Source organism: Sturnus vulgaris, chromosome 3 (assembly GCF_052056855.1).
Source record: "Sturnus vulgaris isolate bStuVul1 chromosome 3, bStuVul1.hap1, whole genome shotgun sequence".
In the NCBI taxonomy this organism is placed as follows: domain Eukaryota; kingdom Metazoa; phylum Chordata; class Aves; order Passeriformes; family Sturnidae; genus Sturnus; species Sturnus vulgaris.
Window position 1 is genome coordinate 30,624 of NC_142245.1, and position 22,184 is coordinate 52,807.

At 36.9% G+C, this 22,184-nt stretch overlaps 1 protein-coding gene across 4 annotated transcripts in view; it reads left to right on the plus strand.

Moving 5' to 3' along the window:
• The window catches only part of KIF16B (kinesin family member 16B), a 126,216-nt gene that overhangs the window by 19,230 nt on the left and 84,802 nt on the right, over window positions 1–22,184 (plus strand). For all 4 annotated transcript variants that reach the window (XM_088160721.1, XM_088160722.1, XM_088160723.1 and 1 more), the window contains exon 11: window positions 2,119–2,178. In XM_088160721.1, coding sequence (XP_088016847.1) covers window positions 2,119–2,178 — 60 coding nt within the window. The remainder of the gene's footprint in view (window positions 1–2,118; window positions 2,179–22,184) is intronic.

The following is a 22,184-nucleotide window of genomic DNA, read 5'->3' on the forward strand; positions in this document are numbered from 1 at the left end:
TTCATATTTTTCTTTAATCTTTTGAAATTTATTTTGTTTTAATGTTGAAGTTAGCAGCACTAGGAATTATAGTGATGCATTGAAAAGTATGCTTGTGTTCTTTGAAATCTTGAGATGCAGGTAGAGATGAGAGAAGTTTCTGTAGCTGTCATGGATGAATTTGGAGCTGATCTGCAAAGACCAAAAAAATAGCTGCAAATGGGTGGCAAATGGGGAGATGTTTGGAGTGACTGCATTGAAGACTTCTTTCTTTCTACAATGACATTATATGAAAGTTAACTAAGGAGGTGGATAGCTTCTTGATTAGGAAAGGAAGGACAAATCCTAAGCCTTCTGTTGGCTCACACACCATGTGCAGAACAACCAGGGGAGTCAGGCTCTGTCAGCATGGTTATAGGAAAGACAGATCTTGCTTGACCAACATCATCCCTTTCTACGAGAGGATGGCAATGTTTGTGGATGAGGAAAAGGCTGTAAATATTGTTTACCTGGACTTTAGGAAAGCCTTAGACACTGTCTCCCACAGCATTCTCTTGGAGGAACTGTCTGCTCATGGCTTGCACAGGTGCATTGTTTCAGAAAACTTTCTGGATGGCTGAGCCAAGAAGAGTGGTGGAATTAAATCCAGTTGGCAGCCAGTCACCAGTGGTGCTACCCAGGGCTCAGTATTTGGGCTAGTCCTGTTTAATGTCTTTGTGGATGATCTGGATGAGGGTAACAAGTGCACCCTCAGTCAGGTTGCAGATGGCACTAAGGTGTGTGGGTGTGTTGATGTGCTGGAGGGTAGGAAGGCTCTGCAGAGGGATTGGGACAGGCTGGATTGATGGGCTGAGGCCAATGCATTGAGTTCAATAAGGTGAAGTGGGGTCCTGCTCTTGGCTCACAACAACACCAGGCAGCACCACAGCCTGGAGGAAAAGTAACTGAAATGTGGCCCAGTGGAAAAGAATCTGGGGGTGCTGGTTGACAGCAGCTAAACATGGGCAAGCATGTGCCCAGGTAGCCAAGAAAGCCAATAGCACTTGGCCTGTATCAGCAATAGTGTGGCTAGTAGGATCAGGGAAGTGATTCTTCCTCTGTACTTGGCACTGGTGAGGCCACACCTCTTGTGCTGTGTTCACTTCTGGTCCCCGCACTTCAAAAAGGATACCAAGGTGCTGGAGTGAGTCCAGAGGAGGACAAGGAGAGTTGGGAAAGTATCTGAAGCACAAGTGTGAGGGAGGAGTGGCTGAAGGAGCTGTTGTTGTTTAACCTGGAAATGGGAAGGCTCAGGGGTAACCTCACTTTCTACAACTGCCTGAAAGGAGGTTGTAGCCAGTTGGGAGTCACTTTTCTCCCAGGTAAAAAGCAACAGAAGAGGAAATGGCCTCAGGTTGCTTCAGGGGAGGTTTAGATTGGGTATTAGGAAAAATTTCATACTGGAAAGGGTTGTCAAGCATTGGAGAAAGCTGCCCAGGGAAGCCATTGATTCACCATCTCTAGAGATATTTAAAAGACAAATATGGCACTTCAGAGGGATGTGGTTCAGTAGTGGTTTGGAGGTGCTGGGTTAGCAGTTGGACTTGATGATCTTAAGGTCTTTTATAAACTAAATGATTCTATACCCAGTACTCTCCCTGTCTGTAATGCCTTTGCAAGCATCTTCTCACTTCTGTGCTGATGGCAATGAAGCGGTAGTTTCTAAGTCACAGCAAATTTTGTTCTGGTTTGCTCCTGAAGGCTGCTGGTCTGCCTGTCCCTCTGCATGGCATTCTCTGGAGGGGATTTTTGCCTTGTACCATGGGAAAGAAGCTGTCCTGTTATAGCTAAGACATCAATTTGTGGCAGTAGACTTTGTAGGATTGAAGTACTTTATGAAACTATTTGAAGGGAGACAATTATTTGAAGTAATTATCCCAGACTTCCATTTCATCTTACTGTCTAAGTAAGAATTTCGTGTTTTGAGGGAGAAGTATTTTAGGTGTAGCAACTTATTGCAGGAGCATCAGTGCTCTTCTAAATGCTTAAGTATTAAACTTCACAAAGAATTACACAAATACTTAGTACTTCTTTGAGAATGCATTTATCAAGAACTTTGAAAGATGTGTGATTTTCTTCAATATTTGTTTTCTTTCATAGGTACAAGAACTGACCAAAGAGTGGACTAACAAGTGGAATGAAACTCAAGATATTCTGAAAGTAAGGCAAATAAATAAATTTTCCTCTTGGCATTTGACCTAGCCTTAATATTTTCCCTTAAAATTATTTTTCTAAGTCATCTTCTTTCCTTCAACTCTGTTATTCACCATGGTGACCCCACAGTGTAAAACAGCTTTTCTCTTACAAATCTTTAAATTGCTGAATGGTTTTACTGAGTTACAAATGCAGAAAGCCTGGGCCAGGGACAAGTGGATCCCCCATATCCTGGGTATTTGTGAGGTATCAGCAAGACCTGTGAATAATCACTTCTTACCTCACATTGGGTATCTCAGTGGGTGTGGTGCACAGTAGATATGGATTTTCCATTGTCCTAGTGAGATTTTATATTGGTGTTTGGTGCATGATTAAGGTGGCAGCCTGAGGTTATATTTTAATGGGCTACCTGATGATTCCATGCGTTTGTACAAGCACATGTGTGCATGCACACACACACACAGAGGAATAATTCCCATAATCTGTTTTTTTAAATGTTAACTAATATTTTTGTTGCCAAATGTTTTAACTGTTCTGTTAAGTAAAAATTTTGGAAACAAAGCTTAAGCTTTCATGATTTGCTGAACATAACTTGTTTGTAGTGCAATTCAAGCAAGCATTTAGAAGTAATTTTTTAATTCTCCATATCACTGATCTCAAAGTTGATTTTTCTCTTATCACTTTTTGATTTCTTACATTTTTTTCTTCAAGTCCACCACTGTCTTCGATCTGACTTCCACATGAGTTGAATGGCTCTGTGCTTAAAAATATAAATAAAGCACAAATAGCAGAGAGAGCTGGGCAGAGTTGGTAACTACTTAGCAGTTGGCATGACAGAATGGACTGTTTAATGCCTATCTAGATACTGAACTGGGAATTATCAATTGCATATTCATTCAAGATGATTTGGCTACAATTTTATATCTGTTATTTTGAAGCATCCATCCATACATAAAACTTTGCTAATTCTCTCTTTATTCACATGTGGATTGGGAAGTCCATTGTCACATGCAGCACTTGTGAATTTTGGTCAATTGTGGAAGTGAACATTATGTTGCATATGGGAAGTTTTGGAAGCACTATGTTGAAATTCACTGATTGATGCACCAAAGTTAGAGAATCAGAGGAGGTGTTAACTGAACAATACATATAAACAAGGGAAAGCTGCATTTGTTAAATACTTGAATCTAAAGGACTTAAACACAGAAGCTGTAATTTCAGATTTTCTCGTACTAAGCTTTTTTAGCATGATTCTTGCAGCTTCTACATGAACTGCACTCTCACAGGATGAAATTGAGTGTATGAATATACCTTATATCCCACTTTTGGATTAAAGGCAGTTGACTAAACTTTCTTTGTCCCAAACCCCCTGAAAATCTGGAAAAGATTTCTTAGTTGTACTGTTTTATTTTATGCCATTTCACTGAAGGTATCCATATTTTTATTAATTTCTTGTTTAATGATTTGTGAAATCACTGACAGCATATGAGTGGGAAAGGGCTTTTTGGAAGTTAGCCGGGCTGAGTTGATGCCTGTGAGAGGCTGATCCAGAACAGCGACTAAACGATGTTAATTGAATACAGTGGGTATTTATTAAAAGGCCTTAAAAGGAGACACCTGGGGCAGTACAAGAGCCTGGCCAGGGCTACATCCAGGTTGGATCCAAGATGGATCTTGGACATGAGTTTTTACACTTTTATAATTTTTGGTCCATTTACATATTGGGGGTTAATTGTCCAATTACAGCTTCAGGTCACGAAGTTCCATCCTCCTGGTCCGCTCCCTTCACTTTGCCATGGTTTATGCTTTTTGAGTAATGGTTTTCTACGATTCTGAAACTGGAAAAGGATTGTTGTGTCTATCTCCCCTGTGAAGAGAACCTACCAACACTTAATATGAAGTTCACAGTCCCACACCTAGTCAGCAGAAAATCTGTGAAATATGAAAGCTAAAACTTAAGGCATCATTTCCCCCGTTTAGGCATCAAAGTCACTGGAAAGCAGATTTTAAACTTTATAGAGAGCAGTGGTGTTTTTTGTTTTGGATTCTCTGTTAGTTCACTGGGGTTTTTGTTTTGTAATTTACATCCCTCTCTTGCACACAGAGACCATACACGTTGTAATTTGTAAAAACAGGTTGTCTTGGCACTCTGAGAAGTGAGACTGTTTTTGTATGTCCACCTGAACTCACACCTGCCACTTTCCCCATGCCATAATTCAATAACTGTCAGGACATTCTTCATTAAGGTACTTAGAACTTCATGTTTGTATTATATTTAAAACCTTCTTTCCCTTGCCTCCCCCTGGTTTTGCTATCCTGAGATAGTTGGTGCCTTCCAGTTCCTGCCCTGCAACAGGCTTGGAGAATTAAAAACCGTTTGCTTTTCAGTTTCTATCACTTTTTGCTCCAAATCTTTTAGGCATATGACTGCAAGATGGAAGTTTGTAGCTGAATGGGATTCCCTCCTTCATTGTATGTACTTATTTTGTACTAGGTTCTAAATATTAAAGTTCACATGGTTTTGAATTGTTCTCACAGGCTGATGGGAAAAGTTAATGTTTAAATCCAAACTAATTGAAAGGATTTTGCATAAGCCTTATAAAACACAAGTAAGAATCATAGGGCATGGTGGCGTCTTCCACTAGATCAACAGATATTGCTGCAAAAAAGTTACCTGGCTTTCACTGAATACAGTGCTTTCATCAGGCAAAGATGCCTGACAAAGAAACAATATTTTGGAGGGAAGATGTTCCTTAAATTTTTTCACCCTTGCCGTTTATTTTGAACCTTGTTTAAAATTAGACCAGCAGCATCTAAATGCTTCCTTGAAAATAATTCATAGAGAATGGAAAATATTATCCAGCTAGAAAGTAAGGAACAGAAAATACCATGTGAAGGCAAGTTTTCGATAAAAAATATTTGGCAGCTTAAAATTTAATTATTCTACTGTACCATATGTGCAGCTGACATGTCACTATTCTTCCTTATTTCTCTTGCTAGTTTTTATCCCCTTTGACGTTTGTGTGTAGTTAACCTGAAGTGTGTATGTTGAACTGTCCTATCTGCAAATGTTGTGAATTTTGGATTTGGGGTAGTGTGCAGTGGGTTGAATGCCACTATCAACTGTGAAATCTTGTGTAGTCCTTCATTCTGTTGATGAAAGATTGGATATCTTGGGTTGGGGATGGGATGTGTGCTCTTTTTCTTTTGTGCATTTGGAAGAATCCTTTTGGAGGGTGACTGTCTGGCTTCCTCTGGAGTCTGAATTGTTGTCAGCTCACACCTAAAGCCCAAATCTTCTCATTTTCTATATTCAAAGCTTAGGACACTGCATACATCAGAGTTTAAATCTGTGCTGATTGTGTATGAAGGATTCTTTATTGTGTAGCATGGGAGGTTCTTGGTGTTGTTGATCTGCCTGAAGTGCCAAGCATTGTTTCTAGTAGTGATGTTTGTTTTCATCCTTGATCTTCTCACTGTAATACACTTACTTAGTATTACAATCTGTCACCTGTGCTTGTTTTTAATACAAGCAAGAGTATTTTAATGCTTTATAAGTTTAATTAATATGTGGATGATGCTTCACCATTGGGTAAAATACTACATCAGAACCCAAAGTGATAGTGTTTGTTTTTAAGTCCACAGGCTTTGGGTATTTCTTTAAATGTCACCAGAGGTTTGCACCTTACAGAACAGTGTCACTTTACATTGCTTCTCTGTCTTCAGATGTCTTGCAGCCTCAGCACTTAACTGGAGCATTTAGCTTTCATCTCAAACTCATTGGATCTTTGTGTGAATTTTTTTTTTTTTTGCCTTCTCCTAATGTTCATTCATATACATTCCCAAAAAGGAGGAGGGAAGGAATCCTGTTTGCTCTTTTCCTTAGTTTAGTCCTTTTTGTACTGTTCTGCTACAGATTAATCGTGGGGTCTATGATGTTAGGGTAACCTATCCAACTTTTGATTTTTCTCTAAATTGGTAATTTAATTAATTGGTACAGAACTTCTTTTGATGTGGCAGCTTTATTTGACTTCATATGTTGTCATTCTCCTAGAGATTTTTTTTAGTGTCACCTTTTTTTGTCATCCTTTATGCATGTTTCAACTTTTTTCTCTAACCTTTAGCAGCTTTTAGATTAATCTTTTTTTAACGTACAGTCCTTAATAATTCTCTTCTGGTTTTTCTTCTCAACTTTCTTTTAAATTTCTTTCCTTTTTTCTGTTTGTGTAGAAATTGGTATGACTTTGAGATGTTGCCTTTTTATGTATGTCATTTGTAGCTAGTGTAAAGGTATTTAAATGCTCTTTTAGAAATTCTTTTTAGTTTGAAGTAGATTTAAAGTTCCCTTTTATTTGCTTATCCTGTTTGATTCTAATCATGTTGTTAGTTCTGTGTGTTGGTGGTCAACTGATGTCAAAGGATGTAGAGAGATCCATCTTCGGAGTCTATTAAAGGACAGGAGGTTTTTTCTTGTGTGTATGTGTCTTATTCTTGTGATCAATAGTTTAACAAGTCACTACTTAACTGGCTTTGTCCTGTTGGATTTAATGACACCACTTCACTTGCATCAATAATACTGATTCTGCTGCAGCCTTTTACCACATGGTGTGCAAATATGTTATTGAACACTGTTTATTGATGATTTATTTGAATATTCTTTTTCTTTTTTGTGCTGTTTGGATACCTCCTGGTTAATAGTGCATATTTATGCCTTAACAATGGTTATTCCTACATGAGGAAGAAAACTGTATGAAAACTGCTTATCTTTAAGCATTAACATCTACTGTTGGTTTATATCATGCCTCTTTTGGAGGAAAATGAAATACCCTTGACTTGCCATGATGAATAAATACAGAGTAAAACCAAACAATTGTTTTGGTGGATATACTCATCTAAGCAGGGGAATTTTCTTTAGGAATCTTAGCTATAGGCAGCAAAGACACTAGGAGACCAAAACTCAAAGAAGTTGTGTTTCTCATTACGAGAGATAAGGGTGACAGAAGCAAATATATTTTATTTTAACAATTTGCTTTCCATAGTAGCTTGCATACCATAGTGAACTCTGTCAAGAGCAGTTTATTGTGTTCAATATAAATGCTGCATTTGTCTACATGTATTTTCATTTCCAGATAATCTTTAAACCACAGTTGCTGAAAGGTATTAAAACACTATTGTCTCGGTTCTTCTGCCTGAAAACATCACCATTTTGCTGTTTTCTGCCTTGTTACTACCTATTAACCTTGAGCCACTTGTCTGCTTTTCCTCTTCTCATTTATTTTGTGTTCTGCTCCAGTATGTTTCCCTTTGATGAGCATTTGTTTTCTTCATTCTTTCATGTCATTGCTTTAACAAGCACAGTCCTCAGGTGAGAAGTGCTCTCAATTAGCACCTTCTGCTTTCACCTAAAATTCTAGTGTCTGCTTCCACTTTTGATGGTGGCAGGGTACAGGAGTTGTACAAGCTCTTGGGCTCCTGAAAAACAAACTGTAGAACTTCTAAAAAGTAAATAGGCTTTAATCCTACCCTTAAAAAGTGCACGTGAGTTTCAAAGACCTCTGCTCACATGGAGAAACTGTGGAGAACAGGTTCTAAAACTGGTTCTATTTACAGGTCAAATGAAAAAAATGGAGTTACAAGACTGGTATGCATATGTACATAAAACAATGTCTACATGATACTGTATTTAAACCATTCACAGCTTTGGCATATGTGTTTATTTGTATGTTTGGCGGGAATTGTTTTAAAGGTATTTTCTATTTCAGTAAGTGGATCATTTTTGTAAACTTGTTAGTTAGACATATTGGTGTTGCATTTTGGTTTTAATGTCTCTTGTTGGCTGTGTTTGAAATATATCTGTCTATTTCTAAAGGGAGAATTACATCTGTACTTGGACTTGAACAAATCTTATCTGATATTTTATAATTTCTTTTACATCTGTTTGTATTAGAAAACTCTTATTGCATGCTTCCAGTTTTTGTTTCCTTTCTAAAAGCTATGTCATCTGCTTGAATTTTTAAGAGGTTTAAAAATCTCTGTAAAATTAACACAGGATTGCACAGCTATGAAGCTGGTAGAAAGGATTTAAGTGAGATGTTGCTGCTGAATTTGTTTTCTTTTAGAAAAGTTCATAGACTAAATAGAGTAGCAACTCTGTTCCTAGGGATATTGGCTTTCTCAACAATTCTTTGTCCTCCAACAATTATGTATTATATGTTCATTTAGCAAACTGAATTTGTATGGAAAAGAAAAATGCACATTCACATTAAGTAATCTCTTATTAACATATTATGTTTAATAGAATTCAGCTGTTTTGTGAATGCTGTGCAGAGGAAAAGATTATGAAAGTTTTAAGAGGGCTGATGTTAATTATTCTTGTTTATGTTGATCAGTAATCACTCAATAAATGAAAATAGCACTTTTTCTCTAGAAGCCTGTTTAACTGTGGTTTTGATTTCTTGCACTAGATGTCACTGCAGATAGAATAATCAGGTTCTTCTGCATGCTTAATTTAATTCAGATATTTTAAGGGAAAATGATTTGCAATATCTTGAATTTCATTGCTGTTCCCATCCACTAAAAATAAGTTTATGAGAATGCCAAAACACTGCTTTAGGAGCAAGTACTGAAGAACCTGAGTAACTGTTCTGACAAAACACTTCTGAAAAACAATTCACAGTTGTAATGCACTATAAAGTGATTATGTACATTAAGATTCATTGCAATTATTTTCCATGCATTTTTCAACTGACAGTATATCTAGAATGTCTGACAAATTTAGCTAAAGCCATTAAAATATATTTATTTCCTTAAATTTGTATCCTTGCTATTTTAGAGATGTAAAAGATCAGTGTCTGAGAGAGGCAATATATTTTATTTTATCAGGTAATAGAATTGAGAAGGCAAACAGGCTTTTGGACATAGAGCTCTTTCACCAGGCCACCTCTGCTAATTACTTCCACTGGATATTGGAGTTGAAACACCAGTGGCAATGATATACAATTCCTATTTAAACTGCTTATTTTAACATTTTTCTCTTGATTAATCACTTCTGTAGGTTTATAATTGAGGTTTGGTACATGAAAATTTAATGGTTGTTTGTTTTTTTCCATCTTTTTTTAAGAAACTTGTCTGATAACAACAGAATTTTTACTGTTCTTGGTCCTTTTACGTTATTTACCCACAGCTCCTGCCTCCTGAGCAGTGATGAGTAATATCAAGTTTAGCTATATGTTTTATTAGAATCTGTTTTCTTATACCTCGCCTTGTGCATTATGTATTTATTTCCCAAGTGTAGCAGTTACTAGCAGTGGTTGGAGTTAAAACATCATCTATTCTGGTCAGAAGATTTCTCCTTTGGAATTTGAGTTTGGAGAGAGATTATCCAAATACAATTTGTTTTACCTTAAAAGAGACAATTGTTTTTTCATACCATATGACTGAACAGATGCCATTATTAAGTGGTGATTATTGCTTTACCTAAGGAAGTTTGTACGTTTCATCCTTGGTTTGCTGTTGTCAGAGCATGAAAAATGTCCTGAATTGGGAACTGGTGCTACTCATCTACTGTAGCTCTTTTCCTAATAGAAGCAGTACTGAAAGGATCCCAGCCACCTGAGGAATGCTGAATGCCGCACTCAAAAGTAGATTTCAAAAGAAATAATTGTCTGCTTTCAAGTCTTTCTGCCACCTGTGTTCATCTGATGAAGAAATCTTTTTTGCTTGCAGATGTTATAGCTGCTTGTGATGCCTTTGTGGTGGACTAACCACTTTTAACTTTCAGTTTCTGCCAGAAAGTTGTGCTCAAGAGATGCCTAATGCTACTGATTGTTTTTTATTTCAATTTTAAACTGTTTTTTCAACTTGAAGCCAGCTGGGCCATAAGAGAAGCACAACTGGGGGACAACTATTTCTGAGTTCACTAACCACTGATTAAGCCAGGGTTGAATAGTTTGGTTGGGTAAGGCTATGAATTTCAAAAAAGACCCTCCAGTGTCTAGGAGTAGCCATACTGCCAAATATTTCACTGCCCTCCTCCTTCCAAGTGGGGTGCTGCATTTGCAGATTATTTAGGCCATGCTTAGCTTTAATGCATGCTTAGAGCTTGTAGGTGGTTTTCAAATCAAAGGGAGTCAGACAGAATGGGTTGCTTTTGCAATCCTTTCTACAGCTCAGATGCCACTTGTTCAATAATTCCTCCTGGGCATTTGTTCTGCTTTCCTATTAATTATCTTGTGCCAGGAAGGTGGTCTAAATTGAAATCAGTGGAAGCTCCTGAAAGAAGAAGAAATATATCCTAAAATCCATTTCTCCCGAAGGATCAGCGGAGAAGTATTAAGACAGAGACAAACTGTAAATTTCTCTTTGGATTTGGCTATGGGATGGGAAAGAAGCATTCCAACATCAATAGTTTAGATGAACCCCAAATTTCTATCTGCTTCACAAATGAGCTGTTTCTAATGACAAGGTGATATGAAATGCTGGAACAGTTTTATTCTGCTGGTGTTTTTAGCAGTATATTTAGGAGTTTATTGCTGTGTGATTCTGATACCTTGGAGTGCATGGTACTGTTGTGCACCTGACTCTGCAGCTTAAATGGTGGCTGGGCATTGGCCTTGATTCATACAGTCTTAAACACAGGTGGCAGCACGGACTGTGGCTGTTGCTACCAGTCAAGAATGTGCATCTTAACATGCATATTCCTCTACAAAGTCTTCACTGGTGTGTTTTTAGTCCTGAAATCTGTTTTTTCTCCTTGATGGTTGTTGCTTGCCAGTATGCATAGTCCTTCTTCTTCCTCCAGTTTTGTTCAATAGCATGGGTTGCATGTTGGTCTGGAGGAAGAAATTCACAGATTTAAAGCAATCTATTACTTGAGATTAATCTCTACAGAAGTAGAGATTAATATCTAGGTAAACAGTAAACAGAACTCTAGATAAGTGAAACACTTAATTCTCCCATTGCCCTGAAAACATGCAAAAAATAGCAAAACAGCTTTTAAAATTAATAAATACATTTGCTATGAGCCTAGGTTTTTTTCCTCTCTATAATTCTCTGACTCATTTATCATCCAGCTTTAGCAACAACTGAGGTAGGAGTCCTGTCACTGATAGTCCACTGCTTTCTTGATTCATTCCCAGAAAAAAGTCTGTGAAATGATTTATTTACAGGTCCTGTAGAAAATATGGTATCATGTAATTAAGGGCTGTTTTGTAATTCATATGGAAGAAGAGATGAATGAAAATAGCCTGTCTCTGTCTTCCAGCCAGGCCTTTCCCCCTTTTTAGATATCAACATGAAGAATACCAGGGGTGGAGTTGCTGTCTCCTAGCTGAGAGGTATAATATCTCCTGCTTGGTAGTAATGGCAAGGAAAGTCTTGTTCTCTGCCCCAAATGTCAGTGTTGCTCTGTGTAGGCTTACTTATCCTTTGAGGCTAGTGTGTGCTCAGTGAGCTCACACATAGGAGACTCTGAAGCCTCCTCCACTTGGGACAAACCGAATTTGCTCTGGATGCCTTACTTCTTGAAACAGAAGAATAGTTTTCCCTTAGACCAGGCTAGCAGGGACAGAAACCAGCCTGCAGCAGATGCTCCAGCATGGAAAATAGCAGCTTCGATGGATTAAGTTTTATAAGCCACTGCAAAACAGGATTTTACAGGCTGGTGTCCAGAAAGCCAAAATAGGAACCTCTGCTTACAGTTAACCAAATCCTGCAGCTCTATTCAGGGGATTTTTTTTTTCAGATGTCAGAAGTAGTTCTGCCTGTACAACAAAGTCTGAAGTGTCAAGGAACAGGCATTTCCGCTTAAGTTGGTAGTTGGAATTCCAGGAATGAAGGCCAAATTTCCTGAAAAATAATGTTGAAGCCAAGGCTTCCAAAGGAAATCCTTGCAGCACATTAAATATAGAGGTGCTTTGGGGTGCCACTACAATAGTAGGGTTTCTGTGTATTAGTAGCCAGCTGTATGTCATCAGCGAGCTCGTGTTCTGAGAGAGAAAGAGGAATAATGTGAAATGGAAAAGGTAAGGTAACCACATGAGACTAAGAACTGTTCCTATATTTTCTTTATTCTTTACAGGAAGTGTGTCATTAATTTTCCACCATTTTAGCTTCACTGTCTTAGCAGTTGCTCATTTAAGCAGTTCTACATTCTGCATCTGCCTTTTTGACTGCCATTCATTGCAGAGAGCTGTTGATGCCTCTCTGGGCTCCTGCAGGATCACCTGCATTTTCCCAGTAAGCTGCTCACAACAAAATGCAGTTTTCTGATCTTGCTTTTTGCAGACTCTTTAATTGGCATTTCTTGCTTGATGAAGATGCTGTGATCTAATGCTCTGGGAAATGCAGGGGTGGTTTTCTTTGTGGTTTTGGATACTAGAAAATACTTCATCTCAGAAGAATGAAGTGTCTTACTTCTACTAAACCTTTTGTTTTAAACACACTGAAAACAGTACAGCCAACGGTATAATGTTAATTCTTTGTTCCATTATCTAGAGGGAGAAGACACAATATGAGTTTGTGCCTTATCCAGCATCTATATACACAAGGAAATCTACATCCCCTTTCATAATTGATGGCTATATAAATAATTTATTGCCTATAAAGGAAGATCATTATTTTTAATTTTCAAAATTGCTTTACTGAAGTCCCAGGAGAGTCCCAAATGTAACTTTGACATGTGCACAAATTATAAAGCTTACACCTCCACTGATGGTATTTTCCATATCTCCTCCTCTCTTTGCAATGCCTCCCAAATAGCATGTACTACTTCTGAGGCTAGTGATTCAAAATTTATTTTGTTATTCCAGAAGCCATACCTGTGTCAAACTGAAATAAAACATGGGATAGAAATTTCATAGTGTATATGCAGCTTTATAAAGAATAAAAGTGTTTTAAACAGACACCCACTAAGATGTGGAGCAGCTTCACTGATAAAATACAGAGCAAAAGAGCTTTTCCTACTTTAATGTGTAGGCTGTCACTTCCATGAGAATCTCAGTCATTTCAGAGTTGTTTTCTTGGAACACTTTTTTTAAAAAAAAACCCTGGAATTGTCTTGTCAGTCACAATTAGAGACGAGCAAATTTTTTTTTTTACTGTTAATGTTTTGTCTTATCTGATCTGTTTATGATAAGTGTTTGTAAGGGAGTCAGCCTGTAGAACAAGAAGGGTGTTCATGTAACCAGTTTTCATCCAAAAGATAGCAAGCTAAATACTCATCTGTGCTTATTCCTTCACCTTTTAAGGAAATACTACTAGTAAGCGCAAACCAGATTTCCATCTTCTGAAATATTTTTTTACTCCTCTCCTACCTCTTGTTCCTCTTGTCCATACAGTAAATGTTTTCTCATACTTTGAAGTTTCCTTGTTCCTCTTTTAGTTCTTTGAGCAATGTTATGCATAAAGAAATCCTATTCCATATTTAACCTTCTTATCAATAACTTCCCTAATGCTAGTATTTCTAGTGTTTCTTGACATCCATTTCCAGTATTTTCTTATATTCGGAGGTTACTAGGTTAGTATGTGTATGCTAGTTGTCTGGAGAACTATTTATTCAGTGTCTGTCTACCTTCTGGATAGCAAGGCAGCATTCAAAAGTGACGAGTGGGTCTGTGTCACCTCTTTAGTGTTTGGTAGTTTAAGCCCTCAATGCAAGTGTGGAAAGCTCTTGTCCACAAAAGTCACATACGTTACCTGGTGTGCAACTAACCAATAATTACACACTAGAGAGAGACATTGAACATTTATTTCAGTGTTGAACAACCCTGGGTGCCCAGTCCACAAATCAAGCACACCAGCTGTCAGAACTTGTTACTGTTTATACCTTTTAACAAAGGAATTAGTTGGCTACAAGTCACCTAGTTCTCCTATTAATTGGTATTCCCTCTTCTATTGGTTAATGATTCTCTCACTTTCCATATGAATTAGTCTGCATGCTTAGGCTTTCTCTTCTTTTGGATCTGTGGATTTCTGGGGTTGGTGGTTGTGATCTGCCCCTGCTGAAATAACCTTTTACCCAGTCGAAGCTGATTTCAGCACAATTGGTGAGTTGGTTTATTAGTTTCTTTCTTATCTTGGAGTTTCTGCTGTTTGTCCTTGTGACCCATAAATTTTGCATTCTCGGGCCCAGTATAAGTGGTATGTCCTTCTTCCCAAGGTTTGTTAACTTTCCCCTAGGTCTGAGGTCACTGAAGCGTGTCAGCCCTAAATCTTAACTAGGCAGTTTTACCAATGAGAACTTTGTTTTTCTAACACCTGGTCGTCAGTTAGAGCTTATTTGCTGCTTTCTGATTTACAGGTTAAATTTCCCTTCTTGTTGATTAGACTTGAAAGTGTAAGATTAAACATTAAAAGACATACTTTCTTGAGAAAATTTTACACATTCCACATTTTGCAACATTCTGAACATATCTCTGTTGTTTCCAGATTTTTTTTCTGACTCTTGTAGGTTTTTCCAGTTGGTCCATAGAAAGATTGCTTTACCATGCAGAATTTTTTCTTCTGGTACACTTATATATTTTTCCCTCTGAGTATGAAAATGTTACTGAGACATAGTATAGAGTATACTGAACCCTATCAATTTAATGTAATTTAATATCCTTCTCTTTCCACTACAGTCTTCCCAGAAAGATATAAAAATATCTTGTCGTCAGTGATTGATTCATCCAGTAAGAGTCTTGTTAAAGAGAGTGAAGATTCAGTTTTATTTGTTGGAGGATAATGGGCTAGTGTTTCAGGTTTTCCCTATTTTAGGTACTGAAGTAACAGTGTTTGAAGATATTTTAGGTGTTTAATTCCCATTTGTTTTGAAGTGGATTTGGCTGTATGAATATCTGAAAAAAATAAGGGTTTAGACTAAATTCTATGGGGCAGTTACTTTTTCTATTCCCAAGCACATCTTCCTTCTCTGTGAAAGAATCTCACTGTTTTGCAGGAACTTTTTCTGCAAAAGACTTGTGGTTTCAGGCAACTTCTGGCATAGTAATAGTTCATCCATGAATACAATTTCTATGTCTGGAGATTTTGCCATTATGTAAATAGAGAAAACATAATTAGAACTAACGAATCCACAACGGACCAGACAAGGGCTTAATTATCTTCAAAATGTCAGCTTCTGTAGAAATTTATGTTAAATACGTCCACATTTAATTTCTTTCAAATTTCTATTTGCAAGATCTGGACAAATACAGGGATAATTTTTGCAAGAGACAGGAACTACTGAGAGACGTTGTAAAAGATGGTTTGTTGCTTTATGGCATTATCATTCTCATGGAAGGGTGAGACATTAAAGGTGTTGGATCCAACACTATAACATCAGAAGCTGATCTGATTTTCAGTTAAAATGCCTTATATAAGAAGTTTTTTGAGCCAATCGAATACTTCTGCAAAGTTCACTAGCATCTTCTTAGACCAATCATTAATTGCTTTGTCTTTCATGGTTTTGCCACAATGACAATCATATAACACTTCATAAACTTAGATTGATGCATTTTAAACTTCTAACCAACTTTATGACAAGTTCTATTGCTAAACTTTAAAATATTTTGCTATCTTACTTAACCAATTGCTTTGATTTCATAATACATATTTCTATTTGCTTAAAACGTATTTCTACGTAAACTACAAACTTACATTCTTGTTTCATGTCTATTTCACTTTAATGTTTCAATTCTCCAAGTCTTCTCCCACAAACATTGTCTCTATCTCCGAGCTTGCATGCACAAGGCCTTGGGAGCTTTCTGTACCTGCATTTCCCACAGACAAACTGTTGCTGAAGGATTTATTCTGGATGTGTTTAATTCAATTACCAGATTTTCTCTATGGTACCTGAACAGACACCGCTCTAAACCCTTGACTGTCAAAGGTTGCAAGTTTATTTTTGTTCTCAACTGTATTTCATTGCCCTTTGTTGTTCTTACTTTGTTGCTGTGTTCACAGAGCATAAAGAAACAAATCTTAGATGGGTTGTATTTCAAAACATCAAGAATAGCATTTCAACTTCTTTGTAGCAATCCAAAGGTACTCAGACCTTTGATTATCTGAAGAAGCATTTTAATGCTCTAAGAAGTAAAATTGGTTTGTTATCTGCCCTTGGAAGCTCCTTAGCATCCTCCTTCATTTGCATTCCTGTGCACAAGCTACAGTATCAGAGCCTTATATTTTTGACTAGATAATGGCATGGTCAACACAAGGATTTGACAAGGTGATGTATGGAACTCTGAGCAATGTGGTCTAGTTGAAGGTGTCCTGTGAGGGTCCCTTTCAACCCAAATGCTTCTGTGATTATATGATAGTAGGCCAAAAAAGCTGCTGATGTGACTTAGGAAAAAAGAACATATTTGAATCTTCCAAAAAGCAATGATTTGTCTGTCTTGTTTTTTTCCAGTTGAATGTAGAGATGTTTGTTTTCAAGAAGAATTTCTGGTCAAGGGAAACAATTCAAAATCCCATCTTCCAGGCATCATACAAAGTTTGATTGCTCTAAGAAACAAAACAAATTATACAGAAACTTAAAAAATCCCAATCAGGATACCGGGTTGTGCATTATGTTTTCCATGAAGGAATAGCATGTCCGTAGTTGTCTGGGTTGTTTGCCTTTCTTTTTTTGTTTGCTTGTTAGCGTTTTGTGTGTGTGGTTTTTCTGTTTGGTTGGGTTTTTTTCCCCCAGTGGGATCCACCTGTTATTTGTATTTCTGTGGTAACAGCTTTTTGATAAGAACTGAGAAAACCAGACTTTGAAATTTTGGTATGCCAATTGATCTGCAGAATTTGTTAATTTACTAGTTATGTGCTGCAGGGATAATCTGAATTTTGGGGAAAACAGTGAATCTTATTCTCAGGCAGACTGTCACATAACCAAGAATTATCTGTGTGAAAGATGATAAGCATATAGTTTCAGCTTTCTGGTGTTCATTTGAATTGTTAATTGGCCCTTATAAGAAGGCACAGATCCATTTGTCTTTTTTGGTTGCATATCCCAACTTTGCAAGGAAAGCTTTTTCCATTGAGAAGTGCAACTGATAATGCTGTAAGTATGAAGTCACGCTTTTGAGAAGCCAGAATGTAGATGTTTGAAGTGGCTAGCTGGTTTACAGTACTCTTCCTGCCATTTGCCTCTGTTAATAGTCTTTAATTATGTGATCACCTTGCTCTCTCTTATTATTTCTTTCTCTGGTTTCAGTCAGTGGAGAGATGGGTGCAAAATCCAGCATGGACTTATGGAAGGAAGGAGGCCATGGTCTGACCTTGATGGGTTCCTGAGATACAATCATACATAGGGAACATAACAGAAAGGCAAAGGAGGATTTTAAAGTTAAGATTCTATTAACCTGTGGAAATTGTATCTTACTGTATCCCAAACCCAGGGAAATTTGAGAGGGTTTCCTCCTGAGGAATTTTCTTTTGGCCATTTTCCTTTAAAGTTGCTAGTCTCTTAAGACCTAAATTGATTAGCTGAATTTAAACAGTCATTAATACTCTTAATTGAAATATGCCTGGGAGAGAATTTGGTTATATTTGGTTTTATGTTTAAATCTCTGTAGTTTTGTCTAAGTATAAGCTGCTTTACACAGTAAATCTAAAAAGTTTTCTCTATTAATGAAATAACATATTTAAAAGTTAAATGCCATAGATTGCTTTTGGTAAAGCAGTATCAAAACTTGTCCTGGTTTCAAAAAGTTGCTTTTGTTTACCAGTGATCTTGTTGGTCTTAATACACCCGTCACCTTGTTTCCATTAGAAAAGGATGTATTGTACATGTTAAATTCAAGGTTATTTCTGGGTCATATAGTCCTTTTTTTGGCAGCATTTTTGAAAGAGATTTTTCATGTGCTCCTGATTGTGATAATGAAGCATTTAAATGAATATTTCAAACATCTTTTTGTTTAAATGGTTAGAGTTAGACCCATTGTGAGGTCTTCTTTAACTTCTGAAATTATGGAACTTGGTGTCCTGTATGCCTCAAAGCTTAGGAATAAAAGAGATCTCCTCTCCATCTGTTATGGCTGGTGATATTTACTTGCCAATCATTATAAGTCATTAAAAAGTGCTCTGTTTTACACCATATCAGTGCATTGATCCTTTATTTTGAAGTAATTTACATAGAGGAATGAATCACCTCCAGTATAGCTGTAGTTTTGAAGTGCAGTAGTGCCTGTCAGGAGTCACTGAGAATTCAGGTGAGAGACAAGGCTGCCATGATAGACAGCATTTGGACACTCACGTTTTCAAATCTCAGTAAAGTTTTAAAAATAAAACATAAAGCTTTTCCACTGAAGAAATAAAAACTTGCCTCATTTCTTATATTTCTTACTCTTAAATTTTAAAAATACTCAAATGTGGCAAAAATGCAATCTGCCAAGAATTCCATAATGTGTTGTAGTCCAGATTACATAGTATAGTGCAAGAGATTCCTCCCTTCTGAATTTTTATATTCCATTTTTGCTGAACATAACAAAAAAAGTGATGGGAACTTTACCCTTCAGTCAATATTGGGATGTCTGTCTTGGCTATGAAATATGATTTCAGTATTCTTGTTTTTTATTAGATATGATAATTCTTTTGACCTTGATATTAGGGACTGATGCCAGATTACAGATATCTCAGTATAGGTTGCTTTTATTTCGTTTATTTTTAAAGGACACTTCCCTTTGATTCATATAGGTACCTATTTCCTGTGACTGTATTTCTGGATTTCTACTCTTGTCATCTTGTCCCTTCCCCTTATTTTGTGTTTATCCTCTTTTTCAGCCTACATTTTTAAAGGGTGCTGTGATCTTGTTTGGCATCTGTACGTGTGATTCATTATTGTGTATAATTGAAACTGAGGTCATTGTACTGCAATTACAGCTGAAGCATTTGGTGTCCTCTTATGTTGTCTTTTAAAGCAATTTAATTACTGTACTGGGCTGTTGCAAGTTAGAATGATTTGTTCATTTTCATTTCAAGTTAATAATGAAAATTATTTTAATAACTTTCATTATTAAAATTGTGAAATGAAGTGTAGTTTCATTACATGTAATAGCAGGACATGGGCATTTCCTGTGTATCTTCTGTCTTTTCAATCATTTTATTTGAAATTATTCAATTTGGACAATTCAAGCCAACTGACAGAATGCTGTGTATAATTATACAGTTTTTATATCTGTATTTTTTATGCTTATTTTGTATAGTATTAATGATAGAATTGGAGTGTATTTTTAAATGAGATCTATTTCACTGGAATTAGAATAAAGGGAAGATGTTTTCTTAAGGAAAGTTCAGTTTCCCCAGCTGAGTTTACCTCCTTTAAAAAAGAATAGTATCAAAAATCCTAGGCACTTTATGATGGACAACCAGTTGCAAATGCTATTTATGGCAGCTTAACGCACCAATTATTTTGTGCTTTGGGTACACAAAATCAAACTGATGGTTTTTAAAGGGCACTTTATCCTGTCTTTTTGTAACATCCTCAAATGTTTGCCTTGTGATCAAATGGAATATATTTTTTATGATTTCTGACCTTTTAATAGGCCTTTAATTTGCATTAAAAGCGTCACCTAAGTGACAGCTTGTATTTTCTTTAACTGACCTAGTACAACCTAGCACATAATGTCTGGGAAAGAAGGTAAGGTGATTATACCTTCATCAGTTTCCAGAAAAGTTGTTATAAACTCTGTTCTCAAAATAAAATGAATTAAAAATAATTTGCTAAAATATTACCCTGTGGAACGAGCATTTAAAGCTAAATGCAAATGTTAAATATAGAACTGTTGCTCTGACTTACGTTTGTTATGCTGAAGTGAATACTGAAAGGAGTCAAAAACTTGACTGTTACTGCATTCTGAACACCTTATGTTTGCTGGACTAGGGAGGAAAATTTAATTGGCTTTTCTTGAGAATATTTCTTTGAAATAGTGTGGTTTTTTCTGCCTTGTCTTTCAAAATCATAGTCATAACTCCCTTCAAATCTCTTGGGCTTTAAGTAGTCATTTCCTATTTAATGAATATCATGTTGTCTGTAGTCTGTGATTTTTTATTTTTTTTTCTTGAGCTGGCTGATCTGGTTTGTCTGCTCAGTGCGTGCTGAATCTACTTTTATGTAACAGTGATCCCTGCTAGAAACAGCATGGGACTGGTTCTCATCTTGGTGGATGTTGATGGAGCATTTGACCCTGGGATGTATAGGAAACTATTTCCTTATTTATGGAGCGTGGAAATAAGGATATAAATATAAAAAAAATGCTTATACAGAGAATGTGATGGAAGCAGTGGTACTGGAAAGGGAGGGAAGTTTGTAGTTGTACAGGTTTTGGGGAGGTGGACCTGGAGCACATTTTTGGGCTTAATCGTGTTTAATGGTTCCTTTATATGTCTTAACTGGTGAAGTTTGCTGTATTAAAGCTAATTTTTCTAGCAGAGCATCTGAGAGAGGATTGAGTGAGTCTAAGGATAACAGAAGAGTTGTTGATGGTTAATAGTTTTCAATGCGAAGGATTTAATACACTGTGGATGAGGAGGAGGATGGCACAAGACTTTACTGTCACGAGATAGTACATCTGCATGAAAGTCACATGAATCTGGAAAGATCAGACAGATATTGTGTGCAGTGAGTGGAAAAGAGGGGTGGACATGGCAAAATTGTATACACACTGGGAACATGGTGTGGAAGCTGGCAAAGGTGAAGAGCTTGAGAAAGGATGTTCTGAACGCTGGGATATGGTGAACCTCATCATCTCCTGGGGGAAAATGCTTGGAGTCTGGCACAGTATAACCTCAGAAAGGAGAATAGATATCACTGCTGGCAGTATGAATGAATAAAGGCTAGAGAAGGGAAATTATTATTTCAGCTGAATGTCAATAGTGATGCAAAGTTCATGAGTATAAACTGGCTAATACCAAGTTCAGACCAAATATTTGAAATAATTTTACATTATATAATGGGTGAGAACCTGAGTGTAATCTACAAAATTACTTGTTATGGTGTTTGAGCACAGTACTTGTGACACAGGAGGTCACTTTTCAGTTGTTTCTCCTCAGGTTGGAGAAATACTGCTGGCATTTCAAACAGAGGTAGAAATTCCTCTAGCTTTCTTTAATTAGAGAACCAATCAAATCAGCTTTCTTGTGTTTTGTGGGGCTTACTGGCTGCTTTACTGATTTTTTTGCTACACTTGCCTTTTAATACTGTGAATGCAACTTCACTAGTTAACTGTCATCTTTATAAATATAATTAGCATGCAATGCAGTTGAAAATTCGGAGGAGTATTCAATCTGTTTATGTAGCATTTGAGAAGAATTATATCTAGAATTATTCAGATAATTTATGTAAAGAGAAACAGAGGTCTGTCTGCAGTATATTCCTCTTATATCCTGCTAGTTTTAATCAATTCAAAGCCTGTATTAGGACTATACCACTCAAATGATGGGAATAAGCTCCATGTAGGTGAGTTATGGTTTATTCAGCTGTACTGAATTTTGGAGTATAAAACAGGGCAAGCAGATAGCAATCCTTCTTCAGAAAACACCTCGTGCTTTCTGTGTCTGTGATTCTTGAAGTTAGGGAACCCCAAGTGATGGATACCCTGTGCCTTTGTCCACTAGTACCTCTTTTCCTTTTCTCACCTTTCTTCCAGGAAATTTCTTGCAGCCATGTAAATGGTGTCTGCAGTGTCCTTGTATTTAACAAGGGGTTGCTTTTTTGTTTTGAACTCCTGAGAATCAATTTTCTTTTCTACTTCCTCATATAAGAAACATCAAGTGAGCACTGCTTGTTTGGAAATTTCTCCCCTTGGGATTTTGCACATTCATCACAATCCTGCCCACAGTTTTGTTTCATTTTCTCTTTTTGTGGAAGGGTTAACTGTGGAAACTCAAGCAGAGTAGCCCTCTGAGAACACACGTGTATGAAATGGGTTTGAATTGGTTTTGCCTGTATTGCCGTATGTTCTTTGCTGTAATCCAGCAGTACAGCCCTCATCTTCTGTGTTTGTCTAGAATCTCTGCAATGGAACTGTGATATTAAGTCACCTAAT